This window comes from Colias eurytheme, chromosome 25 (genome assembly GCF_061535395.1).
Source record: "Colias eurytheme isolate Ceu_HAF_F1 chromosome 25, ilColEury1 Martin Lab GWU primary, whole genome shotgun sequence".
Taxonomy (NCBI): domain Eukaryota; kingdom Metazoa; phylum Arthropoda; class Insecta; order Lepidoptera; family Pieridae; genus Colias; species Colias eurytheme.
Genome location: NC_143004.1, coordinates 7,737,439 through 7,765,397, shown reverse-complemented (window position 1 = coordinate 7,765,397; position 27,959 = coordinate 7,737,439). Strand labels below are relative to the sequence as shown.

At 33.7% G+C, this 27,959-nt stretch overlaps 1 protein-coding gene across 1 annotated transcript; it reads left to right on the top strand.

Moving 5' to 3' along the window:
- Positions 1-450: 450 nt before the first annotated feature.
- On the top strand, positions 451-27,957 carry LOC149897766 (uncharacterized). The gene is made up of 9 exons (XM_090116538.1): positions 451-743; positions 20,987-21,085; positions 23,239-23,395; positions 23,681-23,813; positions 24,176-24,301; positions 24,641-24,861; positions 25,259-25,356; positions 25,624-27,905; positions 27,952-27,957. Exons 2-9 carry the CDS (start codon positions 21,025-21,027, stop codon positions 27,955-27,957), a joined length of 3,084 nt encoding a protein of 1,027 aa, XP_089972664.1. The 5' UTR covers positions 451-743; positions 20,987-21,024.
- The last annotated feature ends 2 nt before the right edge of the window (positions 27,958-27,959 follow it).

The window sequence follows — 27,959 nt, the reverse complement described above, 5'->3', positions numbered from 1 at the left end:
TTTTTTCGATTTCATCTTACCACTGTCCACTGTCAGGGAGGTTTCACTCCGAAGTTTAGGTATGTTTCGCGCCGTTGCTGACTGAGTAGTGAGTTGGCAGTCGAGCTCGGGTTGCCTGCATGTTGCCTGCCACTCGCCGCCTGCGCGCTTACCACAGAGGCGCTCACTGCGTTGGTCGCGTGGCGACCGGCGCGGCGGCGGCGAGTACCAACCCTGCTCTATTAAGCTATACAGCTAGCTATTATTTATGCCTAAAGTTGACTTTGTTAAGGAGTGAACCTTCTACGACGTAGAATCTACGTAGTACTATTATAATCAAATTAAAATAATATGTTCTGTGCCACTCTTGGTGCCACTGTTACCTAAACCATAGACAGTATAAGTCATAGAGTCATATTATGTTTTTTTGAAGCTGGTATCACATCATATACGTTTTAAAAAAGTTAAATGTCGCATTGACGCAAATAATGTCAAATGCTGAAAACCTTGACAATATTTCAATATTTCCTAGTCCTTCAAAATGGTGCTTTATTCTCGCGGTTTTCTTTCGAAATTAAATCAATTTACTAATAAAATGATATCCTAACTACGCGTTTGTACATTGTGGTATCGTGTTAATTTGTTAAAATTCGCAGTGTGATTTATAAATATACTAAATTTTGTGTTTAGAAAAATCGTCGCATCACCTCAAATCAATTCCGTCTATAATATTTAAGATTGATTTGTTATTTAGAGCGTCTTACGTAAGTATTACACATTTTTTTGTTATTAAACATCTCAGTTTTCTGGTGCAGGAGCCAAAAATGTGTCGTGTCGTAGTTTATATAGTAAATATAACTAAACATAAATCGTTACATCGAACACCTAACATTTCAAGGCGCGACATTGGTTTTAATATTTTATGTTTAGGAATGGTTACAATTGCGACTGAATGATGCAAAACTGGTTTCTTGAAGGCTTATGTTGCCTAATTACAACGTACGATTATTAACAAATCTGATATATTTATTTGTTTTACACTTTTACTGCATTTCGATCGTATGTTTAAATATTGAATGATAATTTTATTCTATATTGTTCGTAATTCGAATGCACACAAGATTCGAATAATTAATGAATGGGTTATTATATATTCATAAGACATTTGTCCGAAAATTAAAATCAATTTATTCAAACAGGTCACTGAGAATAATTTACATTAATTTCAAATCGATCAAAAACTGAAAATGTATAAGAATAAAAACGGATAGATTTGTAATTTGTATACTTACATCATAAACTATAATTTTAAACTCATAAATTATTTGCCAGTTGTACCTGTTTATTTCTCTTCAAACACATCTAAGAACTAATGAAACAATATATAAAATTGTAATCACAATATGTAAGACTTAAAGTAAACTAATAAATTTTTATCTTATCTGTTTATTCATAGCAATGAGTCATTATCTGTCATTTATCTTTATACAATCAAAATAATTATATCTATAAAATTCGGGTAAGGGATAGCTCACTATGTGAATGTGGCATAGACGAGGGCACATTAGACCATATCTTCCTCAACTGTCCTAATCACTCCCCTTCCCTGTATGATTTCCTTCCTCCAGATATCCCTAGACCCACTAACATGAACACTCTTTTAGCAATGTTAAACTCACCTATAATTGAAATTCTTACCAACTTTATCACAACTAATAAACTAAAATTATAATTTACACCTAGATTAATTTACTATAAATATTTATTATATATTAAAATATTGAGTAGCCCTATTTCGTTTGTTTTTAATTAACTCTCATATCATTTATTATCTGTCTGAAATAACAGTACTAATTTTTATGTTGTGTATCTATATATTGTGTTTGTCTCTTTTTGTTTTAGGTATATCTGTGTTTTGATTGACATCGGTTTATTATTGTTAGTTTCTCAAGCGTGTATTATCTTCCCAACGTGACATTGGCAGAATTGTACTCAAACAAAATTGCCACCCTTCGAAAAAATTGAATTGAATTATATCTATAAAGTTTTTAATAATTCTATGATAATGATACTATAAGATCATAATTTATTTCAATAATAATTTTAGGGCTAATAATCTTTTTCCTATCTTTTGACCCAAATTAAATATGAATGAAAAGTCTTATTTTGTATTAAACTAGCTGTGCTCCACGGTTTCACCCGCAGTGCTCAACTCCTGTTTGTCTCAGCGAGATCATAATATATAGCCTATAGCCTTCCTCGATAAATGGGCTATCTAACTCCGAAATAATTTTTCAAATCGGACCAGTAGTTCCCGAGATTAGTGTGTTCAGACAAACAAACTCTTCAGCTTTATAATATTAGTATAGACCAGCTGTCCCAGCGCTAAGACCAAAAGAAGTGGAGCCACACAGGTGAAACCGCGGGGCGCAGCTAGTATCATGTATCCATCCACAACATTTTAAGCTTAATCCATCAGGCCCCGGAATCACAGACACAATAGAAAATCTATTGTGTCGTGGCCCGATCGGGGCGCTCGGTGGTCAATGGGTTAAAGAAATTAGGATATCAAGTTTCATTTTTTGTTTTGTTTAAGAAATAGAAAAAAAATGTATACAGCAACATATAGCCTTGTATTGTCACTTCAATGTGTTTAATTATTAACAGATTATCACAAGTATTAACCCACTTAGTTACTTAATTAAACCAATGAACCAATAAAAATACAGATAATGTATCCTGCACACAATGTAAATTTGAGTTTGGATTATCAGCCTTGTTTAACTGTACATGTAGTAAGCCTGGAAGAAATCGCTGATAAGCGATAATGTCACCTTTCGTACTTTACGTCCAATGTGTATAAGAATATATTTATTTTTTTAATGTTAAATAGTCTGGTACAATAAAAAGTTAAATCAATACTTATCTAACTATACTAATATTATAAAGCTGAAGAGTTTATTGGAACGCGCTACTCTCAGGGACTACTCGTCCAATCGAGGAAGGCTATAGGCATATATCATCAGGCTAAGACCAACAGGAGCGAAAGGGAACAGCTAGTAAAAAATATTTTAAGAAGATTATAGTTAGGTATTGTTCTTCCATGTACAGAATAACTTGCTTTATACATGTTTCGTTCTTAAAAGTGTTTCCATATCATCAAATGTATTCAGCAGTGGCTTGAATGAAAAATATATGAATGACACAAAAAGTGTGCATAATAAAAGCATTTGTTACGTTTTTTCCAAAAAGGTTCAAGTTTTAAATTCTTATTCGGGTCATTGTCATTGCCAAGGTTACTTTAAAAATATTATTAATTCTCAAATAAAAATACATATACTTATATTCTAATTAAAAAGAGCGTGTGTGCCGAGCACACTTGTCAGAAGTAAAACTTCTTTGGTAAGATTCAAAGATACCAAAATCGTTGCCTCGATCGATGACGTGACGGTATTGCCTTGACGCGATCTTGAAATTTTACTCTCATCGCGCCCAAAGAAGTTTCACTTTAAAAGGTGTAATGAAGATTTTATAAGAAAACTAGCTTACCGCCCGCGGCTTCGCCCGCTTTGTCTAAAACCTAATAAATTATATACTAAAACCTTCCTCTAAAATCACTCTATCTATAAAAAAAATCGCATCAAAATCAGTTGGGTAGTTTTAAAGATTTAAGCATACAAAGGGACATAGGGACAGAGAAAGCGACTTTGTTTTATACTATGTACTATGTGATAATGTGATCATTATTTCCAAGAAAATTATCAATAACAGTTGAATGAAAAGCCATGTTTCTTGTGTATTGAGTAGATAATTATAAATGTTATAATTAAACCTATCATATCTCTACAAAAAAAAATTGAAAATCAGCATAAAAATAGCAGATTGCGGCTGTATCATATATGGCAGGTATTGCAATTAATTGTTTTCAAGCAACAAGGTCAGAGTAACCTACATGATAAGGAAAATAGAACAATATATGACCTCTTAAGTATGTAACAGTTGCATGTTGAGGTTTTCCAATTACTTTTACAGCACTGATTCAAGTTACAAAGTAATGGAGTTAAGTGATGTTCAACATATGCAATGTTTTCCGTAGAGAATCACTTCCTATAGCAGTAACAAATCTATTTGTAAGAAATATTGAAATTCGCTGAATTTTTAAGTCACGTAAAGTGCATTAAGTAAATTGTCCAGTTCTGCAGAAAACGTTTTGATGTAAGCAAAATATGGATAATATTTTATGTCCAAATAATCGTAAATTAGTCGTCCAAAAAGTAGTTGAAAAATGTTACTTTTTCGTGTTGAAACTAAACTCTGATCTATTCTCAGCTAAATACGTTTCATAGTACTTGGGAACTCCTCATCGTCCAAAATTAAGTCTAATCGGAAAGGCTATTAGAATTCTTCGATATGAACGCCTGCTGCGTATAAACGAGCCATTCATTAAGTTAAACTTACCACGTTGAGTCGAATAAATATGTGGAGTAGGTACCTACAGTTTTCTAAATGCCTATACCTTCGACAGTCGGCAACAGCCTCACAAAGGTAACTTTGTGAGTGCTCATGGGCGGTGGTGATTACCTCACTAGGTGACCCACCTGCTCCCTTGCCCGCTCTAATATAAAAAAGTGCCCTATATTTCGATCCAATCGACCTTCAACTTTAGTCAGGTGTATCCCCAACTATTTCAACTAAACCGAACAACCTTCCCATGCAGGAAGTGTTAGTTAACGAAATATATTCCCAACGTATACAAGTTACGACCTCTAGTCTATGCGTATGACATCATGGTCGTTAGGTCATAATATACCTAGTGAATCACACGATACTCAAAATAAATAAACAGACAACAGTCTATTGCCGACTTCAAAGTGATTCTGTTGATTATTGGACGATAATATTAAGAAAGTATATACATTTTATTATGCGATCGTGTTAATGACCCTATTTCGATGTGTGTGTGTGTGTCTATTAAGGGATGTGACGTAAGTGATTTTGGGTGCGTTTTTATGAATTTCTAACGGACTGCGATGTTATTAAAATATGACTGTTTGGCAGAATCTGTCCTCGCTGGGATCGGGAGTTGCCATTTGAAAAAAAGAAGAAGAAGAAGACTGTTTGGTTTATGTCATACGATAGAAAATCGTTGTATTCATTAAAAATATACTTTAATCGGATAGCATTAATGCATATCCAGATGGTATGGTTAATTGACGTGAAATAATGAAAAAGTTTTTCTAATTAATAAATAATCTGTCATAATTCTTCAATGATAATTACAGGTAAATTAGCTTGGAGAAATTTTTGCGTTTGTAGTAGTGTATGGTCAGCAAATAAAATAAAACAACATTTTATTTTTAGTTTTTATTTTATACAGGGTTACTTGTAAAACACCAGCAACCTCGCAGGACAAGATAGCTAACATCATAAGTAACAACATTTGTTCTACGACTTTTGGCATAACGCAATAAATTATTTTTAAATGATTTTTTAAACTTTTATTGTACTCTCCTTACATTTGTAAGTCTATGTTCTATTAATTATCGGATGGACGACGCGACGCCCCCTTCCCCCTCTCGTTCGCTTTTTGTTTACGTAATTTTTGGGAGGCGTAGAGTTTATAATATTCAGACGGAAAACAAGATAAAAAGTAAAACAACTAAAACCCAACTACGACAAAAAACGACGCTGAAAAAGTATAAAACAAAAGTTAAATTGATGAACTAATAAAGAAGCTATGAACGAAAAGATGTGAATTATATGCAATCAGCCCATGAATACAGGTAAAGTCACAAGCAAATGCTAGTAATATATATATATTCAAAATGTGCAAGTAAAAAGCTTTCAAATGATACCAAACACGGCATATTTATCTTAACTTTATTTTTTTACTCTGTATGTTTTGTCCGCTAGAGGGCGCCACATTAGATTTTGTGAAACCCCATATAGCCTATAACCAGCGGACAATTAAGACGCTTCTAATGATATGTCATTTGTCGAATTCTGATAAGTAGTTTAGAAGTTACGAGGGAACAGATGAACATACATACATACATACATATATACATACATACATACATACATACATACATACATACATATATACATACATAGCCTGTCAAAATCATAACCCTCCTTTTGCTTTGCCGTAGTCGGGTAATTAAATGAATATTTATTTTTGTATGAAAATAAAATCTAACAAATTATCAAAAGTCTTAGAACAAATGTTGTTACTTATGATGTTAGCTATCTTGTCCTGCGAGGTTGCCGGTGTTTTACAAGTAACCCTGTATATATAAGGGATTTTAAATTAAACTATATGTGTTTCTCCTCTGAAAAAGATGAGACTTTATTTTAATATTTGCACATTTAACATACATATAACTTTTACATTAACAATGTTACTAAAATGAAAAATTTACTAACCTGAAAAAGAAACGACATTTAAAGTTTAATTCTTTAGTTTGAGAAGTCAAAGGCTTGCCTCGACCATGTTTTAACACTGGAGCCATATTGAATTAACAATATAAAGTTACAACACTTACACACAAATTAAACACTAGTTATGGCCCTGCCTTCATACAAAACTGCTGAATACGCCGTTCGCACGGGAATAGAATGTGGATGCGATTTCCCTTAGTTAGCATCCAAGCTTACGTCTTTATAATTATTAAACTGTATAAATTCATTCTTTAACTCCGGTCTGCATCGTGCAGACATGGGTGTAAAAGTCTCATTTTAGCTATTAAATGTAGTTTTTAAGTACATCTGAGTTTTCATTTGGGGCCTCCGGCTGCGGGACATGTAATTCACTTCAACAAATATTATAACAATAATAACAAATAATAACAACAATCAACAAATACAAAATTTATCAATTAAACTACGTACATAATAATTATAATTTTTGAATGAAATGTGCTTTATGTTCACGGTACCAAACGACTGCACGTGGCACCTGCGGACAGCGTAAACTGGTTTATTCTGGTTTTGTGCGTGTTTCCACTTTCCACTATCAAGTGACGATTTATTTATTTGTTTTTTTTCGTAATTATTATGGTCAAATATTAATTATGAAACAAATTATTATGGACACGATATTTTATTGTTTCACGGTAGTCGCCTTGTCGTTTGCTCAAGGACGTAAAATTGAATGATATATTTTTTTTTATAAAGTCAAAACCATTTTCTTTCAAATAAAAACTTGTTTTTATTGAAAACAAAAGTGTTGCTAGGAATAAGTATAAAATTAAATAGTAATGTTAGGATATCGAAACATTTTTGTATAGGCCAGAACGATATAGTGGAAACGCGCTCTAAGATCTGAGTAATATACACACCACTACATATGCAAAAATTTCTCCAAGCTAATTTACCTGTATGTATATCAATTTCAAAGTAGGTATTAACCTACTTTCAAATTTAACGACCAGCTAATAGGTACAGGGTACATCCCCCTAACTCTTCACGGAATAAATTACAACGTAGGTAATTAGGTTATAAGGGTACTACCTAGATAATTATAGGTAGGGCAGAATCGGTGAAATTTTCGATCATAAATCTTCGTTGGCTTTAATTAGCATAAGACTGAAAATTCATAGAAATTACTTACGCTGTTTAAATATTTCTATTTTCCTAGGCTCTTAGTATTTTTGCTGCATAGTTTGAATGTGTTTCCCAGTCGCGCCTAAATGGCTGAAGTTATTTAACAAAATATTAAGATAGAAACTAAGATTACCTTTTCTATTTAACTCATAAATCAGTGACGAATAAATGGCCAATTACAAAACAGCCATAATATTAACTCTAAATGCATTGATGTTAAATGCGCTTGCGTGACAACTATAAATAATTGTCCACTCAATAAAGTAATATTTTCCGCTCAACCACTTCGATCAGTGGCGGTAGATTCTGTTCTTTGTGTGTAACAAATGAATTATCTCGTTGTATTTTAGTTAGAATCCCAAGATCCATGGATCTTGCCTGGATCAGGCAAAATGGGATTATTCCTTACCCAAAGCCTTATTGTTGAGCTGACCGACATAGCCATCTCATCTACTTTGAAAATGAGCTATTTATCCGACTCAAACTGAAACATTTATTCAATTAGACTTCTTCTAGAAGAACTTTTGAATCGTCATAACATAGTTTTACCATTTACGACAGTTCCAAGATCCAACATAAAAATAACATTTCAATTCACACCTGTAGGTAGATTTTACTATATTGAAGCAAACGATTCAGCTATAAATTATGTAACAGTATTGATATGTAGGTTCCACATGAGATTATCGCCATTTTCTTTGCTTTCCCTGCCACACGAAACTCTTTAAAACAGGTCGAAGTAAGAAAAGCAGGAAACAACAGATTACGTAATTAATTGGGACTTTGCCTTACTCTTTGGGTTTCAGCAAACCTTATGTATTTTATACATCCAGCATATTTTTATTTTACGATATTTCCATCCGGAATCGAATCACTAGACGATCACAGTGTATTTAAATGGTTGCCAAGATTCTCACGGGTCATTTAGTTGGTAAGGGTCTTATACCGATATTGAGTACGCAAAACTTTTAGCGTAAAAGGGTCTTTACACTCAACGTCGTAGAACTAAGCGTTTTGATGTCTAACTGGCGCTTTTACACTCGGGTTGTACCTTTTAAACGAGAGTGGGTTTTAATTAAACCTTTACATACGGGGACCTTTGAAATGTAATTCTGCATCTTGTTTTTTCCTTCGACGGTAAAAAGTGTTGGCAGTTGGCACACACCTTGTTAGATACAGCAACTCTACGTCTGAATAATGAATCGAGTTCACGTTCAGAAAACTACAAAAAATAGTAAAAATATTTTTGAAATGTAATGTTTAAATACATTAAATACATTAATTGGGACCAGGCAAAGCGCATCTGTATCTTGGTATTCAAGGTCTAACGTACTGCGTATATTGATAATAGAAATCATTAATAATAGAAAATTAAATAATTGCTAGGAATATAAATAATAATAGTTATATATTTACGATATACTAATCCAAACAGTACCACAAACAAACTTAAAACACTTTAACGACACTATCACTTATGCATTAATACTAACTTATGTAAAATACACAAAATTTTCAATTTTCCCTTGAAGCACCTTTGATAAGGATCACGTGGAAATTTATCAAATCTCGATATGAAATTGATTAGCACACGTTGATGCAACCAGTGTGTTGTAATTAATGTAAGCGGACTGTTGTTTGTTGTTTATTTAATGTTGTTAAATTTATATTTAATGTTGTTTAATACTAAAAGTGTTGTATACAATACTAGGAGTGTGTAACAATAGTATGGAAAGTGAAATTAGGGACTGCTATCGTGATTAGAAAAAAGTGTTGTTCTTTTGCAAAGTTTTGTTATAGTTCGTGATACAAATTCTTTGCTATTATCAAGTGAAACGAATTATAAATTTTTATGTGCATAGTTACGCATGTAGTATATAATATATTATCTGTGAGGAAAAAGGATTGCCTATATTTGTATCTGATGAGAATAAAGACGAGCGAAAATTGATTTATTTCCTCGGTCGGCGAGTTTTTACAATAAGATTTTTACACGATTAGCCAGTTATTTTTATAAATTTGGTTTTAAACAAGTTTAACAAACGTGTGAGTTGATAAAACAAGATACAATACATATTATGTGTCATTGAGAAACTTTGGCGAAAAGAATAAGCGATATTATTTAGTAAAATTGTGTCCATATAATACTATAACAAATATATTGTGTGATGTGAGAATTGAAACTGTTTTGTACTGATATGGAGCATGTTTCAAAGGGGATGTTTTAGAAGCGCCTGAAGGGAAGTTGCAGCAACGATGAAGATTAAAAATCCGCTGACGGTTCTAGCGCTCGGTATGGATATGTTAACCTAAATTTTATTTCTAGAATAATTTTCTATATTATACAAGATATCAATGAAATAGGGTATTCGAAGTCTATACCAACTTAAAAATTGAGAAAAACATAACGCGCAATTAAATACATATACAGTATATAAAAAGCACACAACTAGTTCTATGAAAATATAAATAAAAAAATTCTGCAAGGTCATTAAACACAAGCACTTTTGATTGTCGGTAGTTTAGAATTTTTACAAATTCTAAAACATACACAATACCATTGCAATATAACAAGAGACACTTCAAAATCTACAAACTTTTAACCACATTATCACCCAATATTTTTCTGCAAAAATAGTACAGATCATACGGCAAAAATCACTAGATACACGCAACTATCATCACTACATAGTATAAAACAAAGTCGCTTTCCCTGTCCCTATGTCCCTATGTCCCTTTGTACGCTTAAATCTTTGAAACTACGCAACGGATTTTGATGCGGTTTTTTTTAATAGATAGAGTGATTCAAGAGGAAGGTTTATCTATACATATAATAAATCTGTAGAAGGGTCAATTCTGTACATTGAAAATATTGAAAAAATAAATAGCAGGGGGTGTTACTGGATCGATACCAAACCCAAATATGTGATTAAAAAAATTTTTGTCTGTCTGTCTGTCTGTCTGTCTGTCTGTATGTTCAGGCATCACGTAAAAACTAACGGTTCGATTTCGATGAAACTTGGTATAATTATACCTTATTATCCTGGGCGTAAAATAGGATACTTTTTATCCTGGAAAAATACGTAAAAAAAAATTAATCTAAATTTTTCAGTTTTATCCATAGACGTTGTTCTGTAGAACCGCGAACACACGTTGCGTATTATTATAGGCCTAGCCGTATTTGGGTCCAATAGATATTTATAAGATGTCATTGTCAGAGTTACTCAAAATGGAGAAATAAACCATCCACGCGAAGACCGACATCCGCGCGGACGGAGTCGCGGGCGGAAGCTAGTATGTATAATAATATCCATTAAATAGTGGAAAAGTACTGTTATTTTTGAGGTTTCTAATGTGATGTCGTAAAAAATTACATTTTTTCCGCTTACATTGCAAACGCAGGCTGAACCCTACGAGTTTTATCAAAATAATGTACTAATTATTATACACATTGAAAAGGTCTATAGAAAAGTCCGCGATGGTATATGTCTATCTCTTATGGATAACCCACAATAACTTTTTTTTGTCATTTACTTTTTACGACAAATAATGGCTAATTTTCGATGCGATTTTAACCAAAACAGCATTAATCCTTAACCAATTACTTAAATACCTTGAATACATTGTTCATTTAATATAGATCTATATGGCCCTTTACACCGTATGATTTAAGTGAATATTTTCGAAGATATTACAGATTTAAAAATTGCGGGACGTAGCGTTTGCGGCGGTACCGGCCGGCCGCCCGGCTATCTATTTTATACCCGTGCGAAGCCGGAGCGGGCTGCTATGTTTTTATATATGTTCACAATTTTTCTGTAGTGTATTTAGTATCAGTATTGCACCCGTGCGAAGCCGGGGCGGGTCGCTAGTTTTTATATAAATAAAACTGCAATCTATTATCAAAATAACTTCAGTCAGCGTCGACACACTTTTGGCTCAGTACGAATCAGCTGTTTCCTTCTATTATTGACTAATTATATTTTTTCTACGACACTTTTATTACACGCGGTTCAATGAATATGTTTATTTAATAAATATAGATTAGATTAATGAGCATTTTGTAATCAAATCGCTTTTCTTATCGTATGATTCAGTGTTGATAATTATTTCTACAGCGGTCAAATTTCAACAGCACGAAAGAAAACTGAATTACTTTTTACAAGTTTAAAAGTTTATTAATAACTTGTCTTAATCTTCTTTATCTTCTTTATATATAAAAATGAATCGCAAAATGTGTTGGTAAGCGCATAACTCGAGAACGGCTGAACCGATTTCGATAATTCTTTTTTTATTATATTCCTTGAAGTACGAGGATGGTTCTTATGTAGAGAAAACGTAAACATGTACCACGGGCGAAGCCGGGGTGGACCGCTAGTATCCAATAGTTTCAGTACCTAAATGAGTAGCCTCAAGCCTGTAGTCTCGGATAAAGTCGGGCACAATTTGGGACACATTCATGATCCTAAAAGACAATACCGTAAAAGGCCTTCGTGGAAACCCGTATTTACATACTAAATAGTAAGAACGAATACGAATGAAAGCCACTGAATTATTTACAAACTTTGGTCTACTGAATTCGTTTTAAAACAACAAACAGTTAAAATTTATTGCCTCAAACCAGTTTTGCATTGAACATTTTAGTACAGGTAAATTAGCTTGGAGAAATTTTTGCGTTTGTAGTAGTGTATGGTCAGCAAATAAAATAAAACAACATTTTATTTTTAGTTTTTATTTTATACAGGGTTACTTGTAAAACACCAGCAACCTCGCAGGACAAGATAGCTAACATCATAAATAACAACATTTGTTCTACGACTTTTGGCATAACGCAATAAATTATTTTTAAATGATTTTTTAAACTTTTATTGTACTCTCCTTACATTTGTAAGTCTATGTTCTATTAATTATCGGATGGACGACGCGACGCCCCCTTCCCCCTCTCGTTCGCTTTTTGTTTACGTAATTTTTGGGAGGCGTAGAGTTTATAATATTCAGACGGAAAATTAAATGAATATTTATTTTTGTATGAAAATAAAATCTAACAAATTATCAAAAGTCGAAATGTTGTTACTTATGATGTTAGCTATCTTGTCCTGCGAGGTTGCCGGTGTTTTACAAGTAACCCTGTATATACAGTAGCACCTCTATAAGTCGAATATCAAGGGAGACGCCAAAAAATTCGAGTTATAGAGTTTTCAACTTATGGAGGATTTCGACTTAGGCGGATTTTGATTCGACATAAAGAGTTTGAGGTTTATTCTTATCAATTTTGAGTTACAGAGGTAAAATAAATTAAAATTCAACTTGCAGAGGTCACAAACATGTTTTTATTTATTATAAATCAACATTATTTCAAATCATTTTAAAATAAAAAATATGGCATTAAAAAAGTCAGTATTTTTTTTGCTTTAGATAATTTGGTTGTTCTCTAGCATTTTATAATCTATAAAGAGCAGAAAATTCTTCTTTTTCAAAGATACTGGTTTGCTTTATAAAATTTCGTAAGGTAGTTATTCAATACGGTTCTTGCCTCTTTGATGGAAACCCATGGAGCGCATGTACTATTCACGTCTTCTATGTCATCTTAATCATTAGTATCGGTTTTCTGAGCTACTGAATCGATAATTTCGTCATCAGATACTTAACGCAAACACGTGTTTCGTGAGTCATAAATTAATTATCGTATAAGTACTCCTAAAATGTTTTCTAAGAAACAATAGTGTACTGGTTGTAAAATAAAACGTTGCTATGTTCGAGATACAGAGGTCAAATTTGATTTTTCGAGTTATAGAGTGAAAATATGTACCAAAATGGCTTGGAGGGACTCGGTGATTATTTCGACTAACAGAGGGACAAAATTTCAAGTAATAGAGGTTTTCGGGTTTGAAGGGAAGGGAACAAGACATTTTTTCGAGATTTGGAGGTTTTTGACTTATCGAGGTTCGACTTAACGAGGTGCTACTGTATAAGGGATTTTAAATTAAACTATATGTGTTTCTCCTCTGAAAAAGATGAGACTTTATTTTAATATTTGCACATTTAACATACATATAACTTTTACATTAACAATGTTACTAAAATGAAAAATTTACTAACCTGAAAAAGAAACGACATTTACAGCTGTACAAATAAAAACTTGCTTATTCGAACCTTATGCAATGCATAGATATGATAAGAATAAATAAAGAATAAGGATGTCATAATTTCTTACAAATAAATTTGGAATAACGTCGATGTATCTATGCTCACGCTATGCAATAGGCGCAAAGCGGCAACGTCGCAATTCATTCACAAAATTATGAAAAACATTGAAATTGTCTACGGTTAAGCCTTGATGCTGTCATTTTGCTGACGCTCGTTTGACTTCGTCGAATTTGTTGTGAAGTTTCATCATACGATGTTCTGTTTATTTATTTTTTAAATATTTATTGGAAATAATTTAAATATATCATTAAATATGCAAGCAAATGATAGATAACGCTATCCAATATCTGGAGAACAGAAGATAAACCCACCTTGAGATAGAGAGTTGCCAAATAACTGGTACTCAAAACATACAACTCCAGGCTTAGAAGATTTATATTTTCAACGAAAGTGTATATTATTGTGATAAGTTTAGAAATAAGTTTTATGTATGTATGGTTTGGCGCATGTTGTAAATAAATAAATCATTATAAATATCAAAAGGGTTTTTCATAATTTCGTATATTTTGACATTTCATACAAAATTTTCCATTTCAATAGGTACGTAATGAAATTATTAATTTGCTCAACTTTTTCTACTTCTCGTATTACTCTCATTGCTATTATCTCAAATTTAGATTGAAAATTGCTTCTAAAACTTGTAAAACACAGCACAATGTACTAAAAGATATGTTATAACTCGGTTATGTCAGACTTATACTAGGGTGGTAGCCGGAATAAGGACGGAATAGCATTAGTATGAATACTTATTACGAAGTTATACTAGGTTACATTTATTTCGTGTTTATTTGTATGATTTTTCCTTATTCTTAGTTTATTCTTTGCATAAAATGTTATAACTCGTTTATTTGTACGGCTGTTAAAGTTTAATTCTTTAGTTTGAGAAGTCAAAGGCTTGCCTCGACCATGTTTTAACACTGGAGCCATATTGAATTAACAATATAAAGTTACAACACTTACACACAAATTAAACACTAGTTATGGCCCTGCCTTCATACAAAACTGCTGAATACGCCGTTCGCACGGGAATAGAATGTGGATGCGATTTCCCTTATAGCATCCAAGCTTACGTCTTTATAATTATTAAACTGTATAAATTCATTCTTTAACTCCGGTCTGCATCGTGCAGACATGGGTGTAAAAGTCTCATTTTAGCTATTAAATGTAGTTTTTAAGTACATCTGAGTTTTCATTTGGGGCCTCCGGCTGCGGGACATGTAATTCACTTCAACAAATATTATAACAATAATAACAAATAATAACAACAATCAACAAATACAAAATTTATCAATTAAACTACGTACATAATAATTATAATTTTTGAATGAAATGTGCTTTATGTTCTAACGGTACCAAACGACTGCACGTGGCACCTGCGGACAGCGTAAACTGGTTTATTCTGGTTTTGTGCGTGTTTCCACTTTCCACTATCAAGTGACGATTTATTTATTTGTTTTGTTTCGTAATTATTATGGTCAAATATTAATTATGAAACAAATTATTATGGACACGATATTTTATTGTTTCACGGTAGTCGCCTTGTCGTTTGCTCAAGGACGTAAAATTGAAGGATATATTTTTTTTTATAAAGTCAAAACCATTTTCTTTCAAATAAAAACTTGTTTTTATTGAAAACAAAAGTGTTGCTAGGAATAAGTATAAAGTTAAATAGTAATGTTAGGATATCGAAACATTTTTGTATAGGCCAGAACGATATAGTGGAAACGCGCTCTAAGATCTGAGTAATATACACACCACTACATATGCAAAAATTTCTCCAAGCTAATTTACCTGTAGGTATCAGTAATTAATGAATTCATATATTTTCATCAAAACATGCGATATACCTAAATTCACTTTTAAAAATGCACATATATTTTTGTAAAATTATTTTGTGTACAGTAAGACTTGTTTGAAAATACGCTAAGTGTATTCAATGTTCAAAAAGTCTTATGCGACATGTCTCCGGGTTTCTAAACGTGTCAAATATTAAGCATGAATAGTCTGTCAATCAAAACTTCATCACAAAAGGAACATTTGTTACGATGGTACGCGTTTAAATTATGTGTCTGTTACTATGCTATCTATTATTTTTTAGAAAAAAATACATCTATTCTCGTAAAGTTTATTATGAGAATAGATGTATTTCGATTTTTATATTACTACGTGTTTATGTAATATTTTAATTACTTTGCATGTAAATTTATTCCACAATAAATAATACAGTATTCAATATTCATACGTGTTATTGGGCCAAAGTCACTTCAATCAGTGAAACCGCTACCTTTCCATGAAAAAAACACAAAAAGAATGCTTGTTACAATTGTAATTGACGTCATACTTTAAGAAGCAAGAATTTTCTTTCTTCGATGCAAGTACTTCGCGAATTTTCTATTTCCAACGTAAAAATGGAACAAATAAGTTGCTGGTAATCTCGGATGGTCTCGTCGCCGGCATTACAATTTACAGCTGGCTCACGGTGACCCAAATATCCGGAATGCGGATATTACAGTGATCCGGATATCCGGATAGAAAGATTATTGCGTTATCCGTGCGAGAATCCTTGTCGATTGGATGTCAAATTATTACACTTGCTCTTATAATTTGGTAATGATATCAAATGGTCCGGGAGCCAGCAGCAGATTTTATGACCAAGTTCCTCTCAAGCGGTAATTAGTAAAATGCATCAAAGTATAGTATTATGAAGCCTCGTGAACGTCAGCTGGAGCTCGGTTGGGGGGAAGAGCGGTTGTAGCCTCCCGTATCAGCTGACGGTTTTTCCACCAAAATACAGCCAGCTAACATATATATTTATCCACAGTTACATATAAGCTATCATCAGGTAAATTTTTGTTTGAGAGGAAATAACGGAAAATAATTTTTTCTTTAAATTTAACTTTCATGTTCGAGACACCAGCTGACGTATAATACACCATGTTGTAACCAGCTGACTATTTTTTTTCGTTGAGATATTGGGTTAGCTACAATTTGACAAATTTTTAGCTGAGAGGAAATGAATGAATGAATGTATTTTTTTTCCTATGTGCGTGGGAGGCTACAACCGCTCACCCCCCCAACCGAGCGCCAGCTGACGTTCACGAGGCTTTATAATACTATACTCTCATGCGTCTGACGAATTATCTCTTGAGAGGAAATAATGAACCAAATTTGCACCTGGCTCCCTAACCAAAAGCAATGTAAATTCATAATCTAATCTAATTCATTCGTCTTCGCCTGGGTAGGGTAGAATTTGTAATAATTTATGTATTTTTTAACCGACTTCAAAAAAAAGGAGGTTATCAATTCGGCCGGTATGTTTTTTTTTTTATGTATGTACACCGATTACTCCGTGGTTTCTGAACCGATTTACGTGATTCTTTTTTTGTTCGATGCGGGATGGTGTCGAATTGGTCCCATAAAAATTTTATTCGGATAGGCCCAGTAGTTTTTATTTTATGAGCATTTTTGTCTGTATTTGTAAATGTTGCAAGTGCAAGTTTGAAGTCGGTTGTTTTTAACGCAGTTATTGACTTGTTTATCCTAATCTAAGTGATACATTCATCCTTCAGTTAAAAGTGGTACTAACACGACTTTCTTTGATATATTCGTTAGAACTACTTGTAGTTTCAACTTTCAACACATTGTAAAGGAAAGAATATGAATTTTTGATTCATGTAGTGCTAGTTGCACTCTAGGTATTCGAGCGGAAGGCCGAACCCTTATAACCTAATTCACACACCACTTTATTTTTATGTACAGATAATAATTTCATAAGTTTAAGCGTGTTTTTTTAACTTTTAACGATATTATTATGTAATTATACCCAGCTTTAATTCAGTTATGTTTGTTCAATCTATACTAATATTATAAAGAGGAAAGGTTTGTATGTATGTATGTATGGTTTTCACGCAAAAACTACTGGACCGATTTTGATGAAATTTGGCACAGACAATCTTTAGACCCTGAGAAAGAACATAGGCTACCTTTTATTGCGAAATATACACCACGGGCGAAGCCGGGGCGCAAGTTAATGATAAAAGTGAAATAATTTAAACTAGCTTTTCAAATTTCCCCTGCCTGTATGATCGCTGATGAAATTTATTAATTAAATCTTTGCTATTATGTCGCGATCATTGAATTAAATATTACTTGCTAGATTATATCGGCAATTATGTTATTACAAACATTTATGGATTATGCGTGTAATTGATAATTAACCTTACATGTTTTTATGTCTGTGTGCAATTGTTTATTGTCAAAGAATCCTACTACTAAATATTATAAAGGCGAAAGTTTGTATGGATGTATGGATATTTGTTACTCTTTCACGTAAAAACTACTGAACCGATTACAATGAAATTTAGCACACATATAGAGGGTAACTTGGATTAACACATAGGATAAGTTTTATCCCGGAAATCCCGCGGGAATGGGAACTATGCGGGTTTTTCTTTGAAAACGCGGGCGTAGCCGCGGGCGGAAAGCTAGTATGCAATAATTTTCATTTTCATTAAATTTATAGGCAAAGCTTAGATCACCAGTACCAAAAGAGCGAAACCACGACTTCCGAATGCATCATGCTTCTTTGTAAATATTACGTTTTTTTTTCAAACAAATAAGTATTAAAGTAAAAGAAGCAATTAAGTTTATTTAAATCCTTATTCATTATCTAAGATAATTTTTACTTATCGGAAACATTTCCCAACCATAACGTTTTTAGCGTCTCAAGGCCTTATTTATTTACGTATCTTTCATAATGGCCCGTTCAGTTACAAAAGCAATAAATGAGTAATAATTACAAGTAATCACTGACACAGATACACACACACAGATACATTTAGTGTAAATATTTTGTTCAATTGCACACACACATACATAATGTTAGTGTTTAGATGATGATTAGATATTACAGTGGATTGTTTCCGTGTGATAGGTAAATATTACGTATTGCAATTTATTTGTACAAGCTGAGACTCGCGAATTTGTTCGTGGTGTCTGCTATTTGAAGAGTGTATTGATGAGTAGCGAGGAATGTGTTTGTAAATAAAAATAACCAATAGTATCGCTTCAAACGCTAAACGCTTAACACTTAATGAAGCGATATGATTGGCTATTTTCAAACACATTCCTGGCTACATATCCTCGCACATTATTAGTGGACAAGCACCCTTAATCTAGTAAAAGGTTGATGCACACTAAATAATTATATATTTCTTAAAATTTGATTACTTATATTTTGGATTAAACTGAGTAATATTATGATAGTCGCTTTCCACTGTTTGTCTATGTAGGTATGCTTTACTCAACGGATTTTGATATTTTTTTTTAAAGAGATAGAGAGATTCAAGAAGACATTTATATATATCGCTAGTTTTGTTATTTTTCGGTAAATTAAAGTATGTTACTTCTAATTCAATATATCAATGACTAGCGGTACGCCCCGGCTTCGCCCGCGCAGCCAAAAAAAACCCGCATAGTTCCCGTTCCCGTGGGATTTCCGGGATTGCGGCATTTTCCCGGGATAAAAAGTAGCCTATGTCCTTTCTCGGGTATCAAAATATCTCCATACCAAATTTCATGAAAATTTGTTCAGTAGTTTAGGCGTGATTGAGTAACAGACAGACAGACAGAGTTACTTTCGCATTTATAATATTAGTATGGATTAGATTGCAGAAGTGGTTAGTATAAAAATAATCGTTATCCATTTACGTAAACCATGCTTCATAGAAAGACTTAGATTAGATTAAGTCCTGTTAAAAGAGAAATAAAAGAAAATATTGTGCTCGTAGATATAATATATACGTCCGTGATGATAGTTCAGGAAGATTAAGAGTAATCCAATTTAAACCTTAATACAAATACAATAAGTATGAAATTCCATATTTGTATTCACTGGTGACTGGTCTAAATCCGCGCGGTTGTAACTTCAAAATTACACACATTATAATAACAAATAGTTTGGAAAATCCAAAAGTGCACGCCTCATAATTTTTTTTTTAATAATTATTTATTAATTATTATTTTTGTTTATTTAATAACAATTAAACCACATCGAATCAGACCCTGAAAAATGAAAAGGTTCTATTCCTGAGCATACTCAATCGTAAGAGAAAAAAAAAGACTCGATTAGTAAAGTATTTCGGTCGCTATCGTGTTAACAAGAAAAAGGATCCGCACATACAGACACACGGACGTCCAAGACAGAACTTTTTTAAACTGTTTTTTAACTAGTTTAAATAACAAAAATGACATCAAAAATATCATGAACGTTAAAAATAGTGTTTTTTCTTAATATGTGTGTGTATGTATTATCTTACAAGTGCAATGTATGATACATAAAGACATTTTAAGTTTGAAAAATCAGGGGCCTTAGACAAAGTAACAATTACAAAACGATAACGAAGCTAGAAATCGCAAAAATGTATGGGATTGACATTAGATAGATCACGTGATCTAACGCGGCGTATGTCAATCCCATACATTTTTGCGATTTCTAACTTCGTTATCGTTTTGTAATTGTTACTTTGTCTACTGGGCCAGATGTTTTGCGCGAAGTGACAGTAGTACCCACCTCAACGCTTCGCTTATGAGGCGTGCAATAGGCCAAGCATGCCTTGCAGTATATTATCTTCAGAGTTAAAAAGTTTAAAAATGTGAAGTTTCATAGATCGAGGTACCATTGCATTTTGTCAATAAACATCTTTTCTTGACAAAAAATATACAGTTGTTAACGCATCCGACAAGCAATTTAAATAATACATGAGTTAATTGCATTGTTAATCCATTGAAGTATGTAACAACTAAATGTAAATACAGAAATATAAGAAAATAGTAATCTTTCTTTATCTCTTGTACGCTTGACATGTTCGTATAAGTACCTTAGTGCTCTTAAAAAAAGTGTGTGCGTGTACTAGTGTACACACGTAAGAAGTGAAACTTCTTTATGACCTTATTTTTCAAAAAATAATTAACTATGTTCAACTTTACAGAAATACGTCGAATCACGCGTGGTAGGGATAAGAAAAAGATGGCGCGTAACGGAAAAATGTCACGCGTAACGAAAAAATGTTACACTAAATTTTTTTCCAACCCCGATAAAGAAGTTTCACTTCAATAAAATAAAGTCTACTAGTATATGAAATTAAATTATTTACAGAATGACTAATTAATAATTACCGTGTACCTATTGTTTCAGAATTAAGATGGTTAGCAAGGAACATTAGTGGCAAGGAGATGTCAAATCAAACGGGACTGAAGCATGTCGCCACCGCGCCGACTCGACTCGAGAGCAAACGTAAGTTTATGTGTACTAGCTTGAGCATGTGGCTTCACTTGTATTATAATAGCGTAAATTACATATACAACATAATTATTATCACTACAAAGTATAAAACAAAGTCGCTTTCCGCTGTCTGTCTGTATAGCTTAGATATTAAAAATTACGCAACAGGTTTTGATTTTTTTTCGAGTTTTTGTTCTTTCTATTAAAAAGAACCTCAGTTTCAGAACTTCAGTCCTTTTTAATTTCGTGCCATAAAAATTAGATAAGACTTTACCATTCCATACCATGTTTGATGATGATGATGTCATTTGTTCTTTCGTCACAATCTATTCTTACAATATCTCTAAGTATGCAACTGCAACAATTCATGTTATTTTTAACCCCAAACCCAAAAATTTGGCCAAATCACGACCAAGTGTGCACGTGTGATTATGCAAACCACGTATACCTGTTCGGGGCTCTACCGTCCGTCCGTTTGTCGAGGTTGCAACCTTCAAGTGTAACGATTCGCGGATGCCTGGCATTGTCTCGGGGATTAGGTGTGCGCGTCATGACGTTATGCGATTTTTGCGTGCAGATTATATAGCTACTGCAATATATAGGAATAGACAGTTTTAACAACAAACTAAAACCGCCTTATTGTCAGAACTAGACCAAAAATGACCAAAATCGGTTCACCCAGTTGAAGTTCTTGGTCTCCATCATTTTTTGAAGTCGTTTGAAAGTGATATTAATGACAAAGTAATATAATTTTGGGAGAAGGGAGTCAGGGATATAATGTGATACGTCACAGATGGTGAAATATGTCGCCTATAAGCATTCAATAACTGAATGATATTCTGCCAAAATTCAATATAGTGGGAATCTAATAAGGGTCAGCTTGCTGCAAAAAGTCCCTTCATTCCTTGAGTTATTATCTGTTATCCACGTTGACGTTTTGATATGATAATGAATCTATAACTTTGTGAGGACAAAGTTAAAAAATACAATATGAAACATCTTGCCCATTCAGCTTTGCATTACGTATTAAGTGAAACTTTTGTAAATGTATATTATGGATGCCTGAATTTCATGTAATAATTACCATAAAAAGACCCCACCGTATGGACGATCCGACTGTTTAAAGGTCTTATGGTCGTACAAGAACACTTCTCGTTTTGCTTGACTATAAATACTATATTATAAAAGACCTACAAGTTATGTAAAATTGTATAATGTTTACGTAGTACATTCTGTACTTCCAACGAGAGCTGTCATAAGCCCATTTAGTTTAGTCTGTCTTTGTAATCTGTGGTATCGTAAACGCCATGCGAATAATCGGAATTGATTTGTGTTGTTTTGATCTAAATTTTATTCATTACAGACCATACAAACCGTGTATCCTTCCACAGATATTTAATTTTCAAAAATCCTGAAGGAACTTTTTTTTCATTTCAGTTCTGTACTAATACCTCCCTTTAATATGAGGCAAATTTCTAAATTTCAAATTTCAAACCCTCGTTGCTTGGGCTGTGCGTTGTTATGTCACCCAGTCAGTTTGTGTCAGTTTTTCTCTATCTTATATTTACATGTATTTATTTCTTCATTGTAGAATGTTTGAGTACATAATTAAATAATCACCCCGCTCCTGAACTAGTTTAAACTGTATCTCAGTGGATATTTATCGCAGCGTTGTAGTTTTATCCAATGATGTTATAAGTAAAAAGGTGTAGGTTGGCTTCTTAGCCACTATTTACTTTTCTGTCTCTTTCTCGCTCACGATAGTTGAATTATGTCATCTCATTCTGACGTCTAAGCGTTTGTGCGTTACTGTTTTTGAAGATCGAGCGTTGTGTTGGTATAGTTAACCTATCTACACCTTTTTACTTATGACATAATCATTATCAACAGCCCATTATGTTCCCACTGCTGGGATACAGGCCATCTATGGGCCATAATTCACAACATTTTGATTCTTCGATATGCCGGTTTCCTCTCGATGTTTTCCTTCACCGCTTCGAACAGTTGTGATGTTATCAACATGCGCAGATAAATTGTATTATCTATTTATTTCCTGCACGCTTGCATGGTCTCGAACAGGACGTCGAAGACGGGGGTCTTATCGATCGAAATCCTCACCAGCATTCTTTTCATTGCTTTTTATAGCATTGTTACGTTATCTCCAGGGGAGAGACGCCGCGGTGCTGCAGGCCGGGCTGCCGCGTTGCGACGGGCGCCGTCCGACTCGGATTGTTCTGGCGAAACGGCATCACTATCCGCCGACAGTGGGGAGCGGTCTGTGAGACCGTTACCCCCTCCACCGAGAGCTGGGAAGACTAGAGGGTGAGTAGGGTTAAATGTGATGGTTATACGAAGTTGCAGCAAGGGAAAATTTCGCAAGGTATATTGTCGAATAATGAGTATAGTTCGATTCAAACTTAATGGCAGTTCGGAAGTTAGGTGCAGGTGCGAGGGCGGTTGCGCACAGATCCCTTAACGTCCCGGCTAATACCAAAAATTGTTTTCTGCGCATCGGATCGTACTATGTTCCGAGCTGCCATTATCTTTTAATAAATTCGTATTATCGTGTAATCTGTAAAACATTGGTTTCTAAATATCCCATTACAGGAGTCGTCGCCGAGGCAGCGAGTGGGAGGTGCTAGAGGGGTTAAAAGATGGTCAGCGCTTCGAAAAGCGGCCTGAAGTGTTCAACGGGTACTTGCATAAGAAGAGGAAGTGGCCTCTTAAAGGATGGCACAAGGTTAGTAAAGATTTAGGGTGTGATGGAAATGGTGTTTTGGACTGATTGGATGAATAGCGAGGGATTAGCAAAATACTACATTTTTCAGAAAAATTTTGTTAAAAACATCTAGTCTGTCTATAAAATGTTACTTATAAATTTATCTAATTTTCTTCATGAGCGTTCTTCGTTGGACTACTCGAATTTTTCATTCGTTCTTCTGTTCGTGTAATAGTAATAATCTTTAGAGTGTTTCTGAAATAATGACACTCTATAGTGTCCGTGAAATAATGACACTCTACAGTGAAATAATGACTCGATAATTAGTCATTATTTCACTGTAGAGTGTCATTATGTTATCGTGTTATATGCTATCTTTTTAGCGTTTCTTCGTCGTGGATGCGGGTATACTAGTATACGCGCGGTCCCCAACCGACGTGGCCCGGGGGCGACTCCACGGTTCCGTAGACGTGGGTCTCTTAGTCATCTGTCTAATGACTCTAATAAGCGTATTTCGTTGAAATAAGATGACTATACAGAGTTCGTGCAATAATGACACTCTATAGACTATAGAGTGTTACTGAGATAACGACACTCTTAAGAGTGCATTTTTTAACATTATTAACGTGATAACGTTTTTAAAATCGTTTTAGTCGGGTGACATGTTCAGAAACTTGTGTCACACCAAAACCTCACGAGCGCGATCGCAGGTATAACGAGAGAGAGACGGACCGATCTCCCGTCTCATCTCGAGCGCTGCCACCAATAAGACGTTATCACGTAAACATCTCGATCGTCGACTTTACAAGCAACCAATTTTTTAACATTATTTTTGTAATTTTATTTAGCGTTTCTTCGTGGTGGACGCGGGTATACTAGTATACGCGCGGTCCCCAACCGATGTAGCCCGGGGCCGACTCCACGGTTCCGTAGACGTGGGTCTCTCAGTCATATCGGCGAAGGCCCGTCGTCGTCGCATAGATATAGACGCGGACGAGTTCATATATCACTTGAGGGCCAAGACGCCCGACGTGTTCCGCACTTGGCTGGCCGTGCTCACGGCGCACAGGTGAGTGACGTCACACACACACACACACACATACATATAAATACATACTCACACATTAAACCCAAATGATGTATAACTATAGTGGTTACCGTTTGTTTTGTGATTTAAAACAATTTGTTTCTATCAACTTAATAACAACAATTGAATTTATATTTTCTGGTGAGTGTACCCGTCCCTGTAGATAAACAGATGACTCAATACACTCTTGACCGTCACTAATCGTTTTACATACACCTATGGAAACAGCGATTAAAAAATAACTATTTCAGTAAAATGATGATATTTGAATACACAACTTAAAAAAATAATTAAGCTTAGCAATCCAACTATCCAGAACTGAGAACTTTAAACATACAATTCTAGATTAATAACCATTCTTTCTTCCTTACATTTTTAGGTTATACAGGCAGCATTTGTTAACATTCGGTGCGCGAGAATCTGTGCCCAAAATACACGCGCCGTTAGAAGATCTGCCGCCAACAGATACTTCGTCACGTAAGTTAAGACTAATCTATTATAATTATATTGAAAAGTTATGAATAAGTATAGAACTATGTACTTACTTAAATTTGACGAATTTTCTTCATGATAATTATTAGAAAAAATATAGACATTTCCCCCCTAATTTCGTTCTTTAAGATTCCAATAAACTTTCCAAATTTTTTTTATCTAGAGACAGTATTTTGTTATGAAATAGAGTTAAATTTAACAATATTCTAATTCCATTTATCAATTTCCTTATTCCTTTCCAAATTCCCAAAGGTACCTCAAGTTATGAATTACTCTCGCCAATAGAAGAAACTAATAAGAGTGCACCGTTTATAAAAACTATTATTTGTCCTATTTCCATATCGGCCCGGACCAATCCTATTCCAGATGCTAATATACTAATTCCGCTCAATATAAAAACTATTACACCAAAACCTTGCGATATACACATCGGAGATTATATGAAACATCAAAGTTTATGCTCCATGAATTGTATGGCAAGAAATAAAAATAATGATTCTAAAGACGATACGTCACCAATCTTGTCCCTTTACACTACAGATACGGAAAAACAAATGAACAGTTCTGAATTAGACGCTAAATCTATGAGATTACAGTCTTCTTTGCTATGCAAGTACTCGCTCAACTCTCAAGTTAAAACTATTCCGTTCAACAGTCCGTGTAAAATTGAAATTAACAAGAGTCCAACAAAATGTACTAAAACACCTAAAAATGATACGAGCACTATGCCCGCTTTCTTCTTTTTCAATAAGAAACAAAATAAGGCGCCCGAATCACTCATGCGTAAAAGCAATAAATGCACTAATCTTGTCAAATACAGAAATCAATTTATCGAACCGAAACTTAAAAGGCCATTGAGTAGATGCATGTTATTGGGCAAATATCCAACAGTTAAGAGTATCAAAAACATCCTAGAAGGAGCTCATGCACATGACCCTGTGAAAAAGAACTTTCAAGCACAAATAAACAACGAAAACAAAGAAAACAAATCTTTACAAGATGCCATGACTTTATACGAGTATGATTACATTACAGAAAAATTAATAACGTCTGTTTTAGAGACGATACCTTCATCGAATCCTATTATCAATGGTGACGATAGCATAAAGAATTATATTCATCAAATAGTCAAAGAACTATACGATATTAAATTGGTTCCAACCGACGTACATCCTATCAAAATCCTCTTCAGATGTTTATTGGAATATTGGTTGAAAAATACTTCAATTGATGAATTTAGACAAGAAATTATGCCGGCCAAATCAATAGATAGGCAATCGAACAAACACTTTATGAAGGATGAGAATTTATCCAGCTACAATATTCAAAGTGTCACAAAAGAAACTCAGTATCGAGGAATCAAACCTAAAGAAAGAGCATCCAAAATACCCGTTTATAATTCAAATAAAAATTTCAACAAGTCGGTAAAGCAAATATCAAAATTTAACGAAAGCAATGATAAAGACCGTCAAATACAAGAATTGGAACGTATGCTTAAAAGCACTGTATATATCTGCGAAACAGTTCGTAGCAGTAAAAATAAAGAGAGAGATATTAAAATCACGAAAAGGCTTATAGACAACATAGAAAAACTGTCTCGTCAAAAAGATTTGAATAAACCAGCTGAAAATGATCCGTGTGATTCAAACTCTTCAAACGAATTGGCTAAAATACAGGATACCATTCATCACTTAATAAGCGACACGTCCATGCCTGCAACTGTGGCTAAAGAATTTCTAAATGCTTATCTAGATTTACTGCACAGTAGCCACAGTATGACAGAGACGAGTATATCTCCAGAAGATTCCAAAAATAACCTACAACCTTTATGCGACGTTCAAACTGAGAGTGTCCAAAAGAAAGTTTCTAGATGTATTACAACTAAAGAATTTATTGAAGAAAACGTGAATACAGGCAAAGGCGTTGATCCTGGCCAATTATACTTAAAGGACGTACTCGATAAAATAACGACAATTTTCTCTAAAGATAAAAAGAGAAAGAATGATGCTAGTGACAATATTGAAAAGAGTGACAAAATTAAGGTAAATAGTGAAATTACTAAAAATGAGATAGATCAAAATTTAAAAGAAACATTTAATAACATTAACATGTCAGAACCCATTATTATAGATAAAACAAATAATACTTGTATTCGCAAGCAGCAAAAAGAAACAAATCTAGAACCATTCTTTAGACCGAACAGTGAGAATGTTATAAATAATTCTTGGTTCCCGAAGTATGTTGAAACCAACTCAGATTCTAGTAAATTATTTAAAGCTAAATTACAATCAGAAATAGTACATCCCATAGCCGATACACTAAATATTCCTCCTCAAGATCATATAGAACTTAAGCCCTATTTGAGTAGCACTGAAGATAACATAGATTATACAGAAAGACTTACATTCAAACCACATCTAAGCAGTAGTGGTGCAACATCTAAGGCATACAGAAAAGATCATGAAAGTAAAAGTTCTATAATAGTTGAAGAACATAAGCAAATTGAGAGAAATAGTCCTGAATCTTTAAACGCCGTAGAATTTGACGACTCGCAGTCTTGTTATCTTTTATCTTTAAAAGGTTTAGTA